General features: G+C 37.1%; 1 protein-coding gene across 1 annotated transcript; it reads right to left on the reverse strand.

Moving 5' to 3' along the window:
• Positions 1-4,679: 4,679 nt before the first annotated feature.
• On the reverse strand, positions 4,680-8,330 carry LOC119366854 (cysteine-rich receptor-like protein kinase 26). The gene is made up of 7 exons (XM_037632552.1): positions 8,055-8,330; positions 7,028-7,195; positions 6,404-6,508; positions 6,045-6,303; positions 5,613-5,841; positions 5,361-5,511; positions 4,680-5,255 (listed from the first exon to the last, which is right to left on the reverse strand). Exons 1-7 carry the CDS (start codon positions 8,115-8,117, stop codon positions 5,031-5,033), a joined length of 1,200 nt encoding a protein of 399 aa, XP_037488449.1. The 5' UTR covers positions 8,118-8,330; the 3' UTR covers positions 4,680-5,030.
• Positions 8,331-8,336: the final 6 nt, after the last annotated feature.

Genomic DNA, 8,336 nt, shown 5'->3' on the forward strand with positions numbered 1-8,336 from the left:
GCCGCCTTTGATTATTCAAATCATTCGATTGTTTGGCATCTGTCTGGTGAGTCTGTTGTGTGATAGTCCTGATGGTCGGTGCCTGTTGATTTTTTGGGGGTATGTTAGTTCCTTGATTCTCTGTGTGTTTATTGTTGGCTCCAATGGAAGAGGTTTATTGTTGCCATTGTTTCCCTCGCCTGCTGCTCTCACACGCATACCCATGTCAAATCAGCACGCACACCTCACCGGGTACCAGTCTTCTGCTTACATCGACCATTTACTTGTAAAAGGAAAGGAAGATAGGATACACCAAGACTCATAACAGAATCGGTCACCAATGTTGCTGCCCAAGCCCATCTTTAGACAGGGGCAGCCGAACATGCCATTCCATCTAGTTTTTTGAATTCATGATCATTTTTCAAAATTCTGACATTTTTTTCAATACCACGAACATTTTCTATGTTCATGTATATTTTTATCAAATTCATCAACATTTACCAAAATTGCGACATGTTCCAAAATCATGAAAATTTTTCTAATGTTTAACGTCATTATAACTTTTGTAATAATTTAACTAAAAACTGCCCGAAGTAAATGAAAATTGACCAAAATCCGATAAGAAAAAAAAATCACATGTGCGTATACAGTTACGCACAAATGACGCTCGCAATCCCGCTGTGGGGTGGCCGATTTAGGTTCGGACATGGGGAGGGGGTGTGCACGATTGGTGACTTTCCAATGCACCGCATCCAGAACAAGAGCACCGCTTCTAGCCAACACGTAGGCGTTGGCGTGGGTCCAAATGCCAACGCGTTAGGCTTTGAGCTGCATCAGTACGAGGAGCACGCAAGGCGCATTTCTTGTTTTTATTTTTCATTAAAACCCCTAAAAAATCGTGTTTCCTTTTTTAAATAAATTAAAAAATGTTTATAAAATGTGAAAACAATTCAAGAATATTGAGAAATAAGGCTTGTAAATTTTTAAATATGTTTGCAAACTCAAGAAATGTTCATGAATTTTGAAAGATTATCACGAATTCAAACAATTCACATATTTGAATTTTTTCACGATTGAAAAGTGTTCATGAATATTGAAAACTGTTCCAAATTCCCTCAAATTTCGTGAATTTAAAAATATTTACGAATTCAAAAATGTTCGAGAACTATAAAACCTTGATGAATTTAATTTTTGAAAATTAATAATTTCCTTAATTTCAGAATATATTCATGAATTCAAAAACTTTCTGAATTTGAAAAATGAAAACTGAAAAAAAGCAAGAAGAAAAATGTTTTCAGGGAAAGCTTAGGAGGACAGCGAAATAGGTTGGCCCATATAGCAGTGCTAGGCGCTCGGAAGGTAAGCTCATGTTTGGTGCCTTAAATACCGGTTACCCTACAGGGTTCGCACACCACGTGTAGTGATTTGGCCCAGCAAACACACATAATATTGGTAGAAGCGGGTTTCGTCTATAGCCAAACCTTAGACAGTAACCACTAACCACAAGGCCGAACTAACTTTGTTGTCCGTTTCGAGGAAAATACCAAGTCTATTATGAGTAATATTTCACAAGAAAAAACGTGAATTTGAAGAAAGTTGATCCATTTTGAAAAAAAAATCATCGATTATGAAAATTTTCATCTATAATAGAAAAATGTTCATCAATATTCAAAACTTTCAGCGATTTTTCAAAAATGTTTCTCTATTTTGATCAAATTTTGTAGATTGTAATAAGATCATCAGTTTTAACAGAATGGTTATCAATGTACAAAATATGTTCATTGATTTTGAAAAAGGGTTCATCTGTTTCACAAAAGGCTCATCAATTTTGAATATTTCGTATAATTTTAAAATAAAGTTCATTGGTTTTGAAAAAACTTCTCATATTTGAAAATAATCATTTATTTTGAGGAAAAGTTCATCAATTTGGAAAAAAGTTCATATATTTGAAAATAATATTTTTCATGAATATTGAAAAAAGTTCATCGATCCAAAAAATGTTCATTGTTAAAAGATCGAACGCCTCAGATACCCTTTAATGGACCGGCCCATGCAACATCGATGGAGGAAGGGGGTGTGAGCCTGTTTACACCAACGCCTTTAAACAGTGTAACGGTCGCCAAATAGAGTTTGCCGCTTGGAAGGGTACGCATTTGTGTGGTATTTCCCGTGTAATGCAGTAATTAGATTGGCCAGCTCGCCTACTTTTTTTTAGTACGCCTAGTGTGAGACATGCTAGCGTGTTGCATGAAGAAGAGCATGTAGTGGGTCGGCCCAGTAGTGTAGTATTACGTATGCTAGTTTGGTTCATTTTTTTTTGTTGTACTTATGTTTATATTTCTAATATTGTAAATATTTATTTAAAAAATTACTTTATTGAAAATTTGGGATCATGCACAGTGCATTAAAAAAATCATGATATATGATTTTTTTGGTGTGATTTGAAAATTGTTCATACCATTCAAAAACACTACCGTAACATTTAAAAATAGTACACACGTTTAAAAATAATTCATGTAATTTTTATGTAATTTCCATGAAAAATCAAATAAAATTCATGTAATTTGTGAAAAATGTCCTTAACATTCAAAAAGTTGTTCATGGCATGAAGAAGTGTGCACTATTTTTGGAAAATATTCATAACATATAAAAATGTATTCTAAGGCTTAAGAAATGTTTGCAAATTTTGAAAAATGTTGATGACGTTTTTTAAAAATGCTCAAACATGTGTTTGACAAACAAATTAAAAACTGTTCAGTGTCCATTTTACAAATGATCAACATTTATTCAGATAATTTTTTAACATATTCAGATAATTTTTTAAATATAGCACGCACATTTAAAAATAAGTTCATGGAATTTTAATATCATTTTCATGAAAATTCAAAAACAAATCACGTAATTTGTGAAAAATGTCCTTAACATTCAATAAGGTGTTCATGACATGAAGAAGTGTGCATATTTAAAGATATTCATGAAATGTTAAAAAATGTTCGCACTATTTTAGGAAAATATTCATAACATATAAAAATGTATTCTAAGGCTTAAGGAATGTTTGCAAATTTTGAAAAACTGCTCAAACATGTGTTTGAACAAAAATTAAAAACTGTTCAGTGTCCATTTTACAAATGTTCAAGATTTATTCAGATATGTTTTTAACATATATATGAAAAATATTCAACATGTATTTGAAAAAGAAAGAGAAAAATAAAAATAAAAATGACCAGAAAAGAAAGCAAGCAGAAAAACAAAAAAATCACGCGGAATCTTGCAAAACCAGTCCATGGAATGTTTTTGAAAACCGCTCACACGAAACTTCAGAAGGAACATAGGTTATTAGACAGACCACTAGCAGGAGCGCGAGCCGAGACATGGCGAGAAGTTCGTGTGTGCCCGGGGTTGTCGAAATATGCAGTACTAATGTGCTTCAGATATGTGGCACACACCACTCTCCTTGTAAGGAGCATGAGCAGATATCCAGAGCCCTATAGAACAGCTAAACAAACTTAAATTATACTGTATATGCGTTAGTGACCTTATAGAGAGAAGCAATGGACGTTGTCGTCTCCTTTGCCAAATTACGGTTCTGTGTGGATGTCGAGGCTTGATAATTGGAATAGACCAGATTGCTGGTTAAGTTTTGCTAGACCTATATATACTCCATCCAGTTCTCTAAAGCTGATGTCTTGATAAACATTAGGATCTCCGAAATACCAAATTGGCCAGCATTTTCTGAAATACAAGTATCCAATCTCAATGTTTTTGTCAAAGTTTTGAGAGTTGACTTTACACCTCAGAAATGACAAACTAAATGAAAACCAAGGGTAGTAAGTACCAAGACTCCAAGACACTTTCTCTTTTAATAGCTGGAGCAACACCTGAGTCCACACACAAATTTAACACTGAACCTTGCTCAACTTTTAGTTTAGGTCCTCAAATTTAGTCCTAGGCAGTTTTAGCTGATGTGGCCTGCACCTGGAGTTAGTATTACTAAAATTTCGTGACATGCATGGATGTGATGCGCAAGTTCACTGACAATGTGAAGTGAGATGCTTACGGTATAGAAGAAGAAAACGGAGTGGGGATAATAAGAGAAAGATTGCTACTATTAGTATGACAATGTCAGCCAAGACCTAAGCAATTTCATTCTTATTTAATTATTACCTTGGAATAATTCAGATCCCACGTGACATAATCAGCAGAAAACCATTTCCTAGGGAGCCAAAATGGCTTTTGAATCAATCAAATGTTCATAAGTGAAAGTTTCCTATGCCCAAGGTTTGTTTTGGACGGTTTCATAGTATTGTATAGAAAAAAGAACTTTGGGCTAAGTTCAGGGGTCAAAAGTGGACTTCATTTAAAAAAAGGGCAGCCCGATGCATGTAGCTCCCGCTTGCGCAGGGTCCGGGAAAGGGTCCGACCACTCTGGGTCTTTAGTATGCAGTCTTTCCCCACATTTCTGCAAGAGGCTGTTTCCGGGACTTGACCCGTGACCTCATGGCCACAAGGCAAAAAGTGGACTTTCTTTGCACTACAAATAACCAATGAAGATGCAAGATAGAGGTGTATATACCTTCTCCCTTAAGGAAAATGAGTGTGCAATACAGGCGATTCCTTCTTACATCATGCACAATGTAGATATAGTTCTTAATTTCAGTACAACAAATATTTACATGCACAATTACTATCCTAAGAAATTCTTCAATATTATTTCTCATCACAAAAATAGGTGAATACCACAAAATCACCTTAAACCTCTTTGCTAACGAGTTCCGGCCAAACGCCCTAGCTTTATATTCAAAAGGTCAGATGCAGACTAGGAACACTCTATACTGAGCACCCCAGTTACAGTAGAGAATGGAATGGGCTTTATGCACATAGCTTAGTTCTAGCAACTAGGTACTACTTTCAGTTTAAACCTGTATTTGCAAGACGTTCTAGCATCATTCACTTTCTAGGTACAAATAATGAAATGTATTTGCTTTGTATTCCCTAGAGAAGGAAACAGAAGATATTGAGTACATTATATGCTATGCAATATCCTGACGTTATCAAACATGGTCTTTAGGCAATGTTAATTCGTTGCTAATGTACCAGTTCATACTTTCCAACCCTTGAAGCATATCGACAACTTTATTCATTGTAGGCCTTTTGATCCGCTCAGGATTCACACAGATTAGACCTATCTGAAGGCATCTTTGTATTTGTTGGCAATCTGTTTCTAGCGATGTACACTCTGGTTCTTCTTGCAGCCTATTTCTCCATTTTAAAAGTTCCTGCAAAATCGGAAAACAAATCGGGGAAATTACTACACAAAGGATAATGTCATGTTGTCTCTATCAAAAGGAGCCTCCTAGAAAGTTTAAATTGGTTGGTCTTACACGCTCGATGAAGTCCTCCGAACTTTTTTTAATATCATATGGGTAGTCCCTGTGTCCTGTTATTACCTCCATGATTATTACACCCAAACTGAATATGTCTGACATAGGTGTGATTATACCTCTGTCAACATACTCTGGTGGCATGTAACCTCTGCATCATAACATTGTCGCCAAATATGAATTGTTATGCTAAAGAAAATACATTCCAATGGTTATTAAAAGCAATAGATCATCGAGAGGAGGTTCACTTACCTTGTCCCAATGTTATTTTTGGTATGCATAGTTCGACTTTGATCAAACAATCTTGACAGACCAAAGTCTGTAATTTTCGGCACCATATTTCCATCAAGCAATATGTTCGCAGGTTTTAGGTCCAGGTGAATAATGGGCACATTAGGGTGCTCGTGAAGGTACTGTAGACCAAAGGAAATCCCCTCAATTATTTTGCAGCGTGTGTGCCAATCAAGTCCAGAAGATGCATCTGCATTTGTAAAGAAAGAAGAGCACTATAGATGTCGTCTTCAAAAGTTAAATCTATTAGCGTTATGCTCTATATAGATAAGGACATCAACATTCTATATATTCATTTAAAAAATAGTCAAACTATGAAAACTGCAATCTCAAAGAAAGATGAAAAGTAGGTAAACAATCAAACAAGAACCGTTCCACATTTTAATGGCATACCTGAAATGTAACTGTTAAGACTTCCTTTAGGCAAACATTCCAAGCAAAGCAAACTTTCAGTGTTCCAAACAAAAACGAAATCTCCTTCATGAGGCGTATGTACACGACGTGTTTCATAGCAGTAGCCTAGTAGTCGCACAATATTTTGGTGGTCTAGTTTCATTAGAAGATTAACCTCGTTCTCAAATTGTGTCTCTGAGTCCGGCAATGTATGTAAAAGTTTCTTCACTGCAATTATTTCCCCATTTTCCAGCAGACCCTGTTTAAAAGCTCTTATTAATATGGATATGGATATGGGTGCTTTGTCAAAGTATGGTTTCATACTTTTGAAAATGAAAACATATATGCTTTAGCATTACCTTATATACCACACCAAAACCACCTTTGCCAAGTATTCGATCATTACTAAAGTTGCTTGTGATGTCTTTCAAATACTGAAATGGCAGGGGTGGTTTGGATCCCGTCTGCATAAAGAAATCCTTCGGTTAATGAGGATGCATATATACCATTTTTCATTAGTATTTTTGTCCAGAGGATTAGCACCCTACGAAATTATGGCAGACGCATACTTTAGAAAACAAAGTAGATCCTTGTACCACAGTGTAATTATTTCATGCTATTATTCGCATCAGTGCAGTGCGAAGATCAGGAATATGTTGCAATAAGACATACGCCATAGTTAAGAGTGAAGTGCACAAGTCCTAAAACTATCCGAGGGGTGCCAAGTTAGTCCTAAAACTATGAAAATGTGATACACCTTAAACATATCTGTAAGTTTTAAAGTTTCATGTCAATTTCTTACTGTTTTTATGCATTTCTTTATATCTTATTGGACTAACCTACTAATAAATTTCCAGAGAGGCAGTTTCCCCTGGAAATTAGAATTTGTAGGAGATATATTAATGCTGTCGAGTAGCTAAGAGGTGGAATGTGTACATACAAATTTCAACTAAAAATGAAATCTCAACAAGAAGGTAGCTTACCTGACAAGCATACACTGTTGCTCCAATTTGTGAGCGACACAATGCCTTTGTAAATTCATCCATAATCGTCAAACTGTAAGTAGGTTCACGAGGTTGCACCACTGACAAAGATGGAGTCTCTACCGCTGGATCCGGATGAGGAAGACCAAGGGATAGCTGCAGAAACATCTGGGAAAAGGAATGTTAGCAATCTTTCGTAACTAAGGCTGAAATACAACTATGAACCACCAATTTACCACATCTTTTGAGAACGAAATTATCTATATAGTCCATGAAAGTTTCACCAATGGTGCCAACTTTAACTTACTCACGCTCAACATCCACTGCAACCTTCACCGGTGAAAAAAATAAATCAACTGCAACCTTTTTGAAGCAGGCTATTAAGACACTGGAACTTAACTTCTTTTCTCAGCAAGTTGAGCATGTAGATAAAGATGTTCCAGATAACAAGATTCAGGCATGTAAAAAAAAAACTGCTACTCGGTGTTCCAGATAACAAGATTCAGGCATGTAAAAAAAAAACTCATTTACCAGGAACTTAACTTCTTTTCTCATATGGTGTAATTATCATACATCAGCACACTCTGCCGAGTTAGTTATTAAGCATAGAAGTTTGCTCACAGCATGCCTTGAAACACTTCAGAAAATTAGTGGCTGTCTCACTCGATTATCTTTGGGGTTCTTTATGTCCGTGTGGGCTATTAGGACTTAGGAGAGAGCGCAGTTGAGCTTTCTAGAAACAGAGTAATTAAAAAGATTGGGGGAGCCAACTGAGTTAAAGTTTTGATAACAGGGGCCAAATTATACTAAGACATGCATTTTCTCTAAAATCCGAGAGATTAAGTGCACAAAGTAAGCACATATATATGGTCAATGTGGAATAGATCATGGGGGGAGCCATGGCTCCTGCCAGTCCCCCCTGCATGATAAACCTTTGTAAATAGTCACAGGTAATCTTAGGTAGTTGTTAGGTCCAGATATAAACAAGAAAAGAAATGAAGTACTCGTGAGCAATGGATCCACTCACCTCATTGATATCCTCAGGTGGTTCGGACGGCGGGGCCATCGGCAGGAACGGCATGTGCGGCATCTGAACTGGAGGCGCCGGCGGAGGTGGAGGGACGAATCCAGGGGTGGCAGGGGCAAGGGAATGCTGGATCTTGGGGATGTCGACGTTGCAGTGCGGGCAGCGGAAGCCGGCGAGGTCGTGCGGCACGTTGAGGATGGCCTTGCAGCACGGGCAGGGGGCTGGATCTTTGTGCGGTCAACGTCCTGCGCTCGCGGGCCGGAGCGCAGGGAAGCGGAGGGG

The sequence above is a fragment of the Triticum dicoccoides genome, chromosome 2B (assembly GCF_002162155.2).
Source record: "Triticum dicoccoides isolate Atlit2015 ecotype Zavitan chromosome 2B, WEW_v2.0, whole genome shotgun sequence".
Lineage (NCBI taxonomy): Eukaryota > Viridiplantae > Streptophyta > Magnoliopsida > Poales > Poaceae > Triticum > Triticum dicoccoides.

What these genes read in the sequence shown, in the direction of transcription:
- LOC119366854 (XM_037632552.1), bottom strand. Translation starts at nt 8,117, where the DNA reads ATGCCGCACATGCCGTTCCTGCCGATGGCCCCGCCGTCCGAACCACCT. An exon ending in CAACAGTGTATGCTTGTCAG is followed by an intron (nt 6,509 to 7,027) that starts GTAAGCTACCTT and finishes TTCTTTATGCAG; the next exon opens with ACGGGATCCAAACCACCCCT. An exon ending in AAAAATAACATTGGGACAAG is followed by an intron (nt 5,512 to 5,612) that starts GTAAGTGAACCT and finishes GTTATGATGCAG; the next exon opens with AGGTTACATGCCACCAGAGT.